General features: G+C 62.0%; 1 protein-coding gene across 1 annotated transcript in view; it reads left to right on the forward strand.

Moving 5' to 3' along the window:
* Positions 1 to 6: 6 nt before the first annotated feature.
* Positions 7 to 284, forward strand: part of SLC35E3 (solute carrier family 35, member E3) — a gene marked incomplete at its 5' end in the record, with an annotated part of 3,894 nt that continues 3,616 nt past the window's right edge. The window contains one exon of the mRNA XM_010023281.1: positions 7 to 275. Within this exon, the coding sequence (XP_010021583.1) occupies positions 7 to 275 (269 nt within the window). The remainder of the gene's footprint in view (positions 276 to 284) is intronic.

A 284-nucleotide genomic window follows, 5' to 3' on the forward strand; every position in this document is an offset into this window, starting at 1 on the left:
AACCTCAGCCTCACCCTGGTGCACTTCGCCATCACCTGGCTCGGCCTTTACCTGTGCCAAGCGCTCGGCGCCTTCTCCCCTAAGAGCCTGCAGCCCTCGCAGGTGCTGCCTTTGGCCCTCAGCTTCTGCGGCTTCGTCGTCTTCACCAACCTCTCCCTGCAGAGCAACTACCAGTTGGCCAAGGCCATGACCACGCCGGTCATCGTGGTCATACAGACCTTGGCTTACGGCAAGACCTTCCCTCTCCGTATCAAGCTCACCTTGGTGAGGAAGCGGCGGGGGGG

The sequence above is a fragment of the Nestor notabilis genome, unplaced genomic scaffold, assembly GCF_000696875.1.
Source record: "Nestor notabilis isolate BGI_N333 unplaced genomic scaffold, ASM69687v1 scaffold21141, whole genome shotgun sequence".
Lineage (NCBI taxonomy): Eukaryota > Metazoa > Chordata > Aves > Psittaciformes > Psittacidae > Nestor > Nestor notabilis.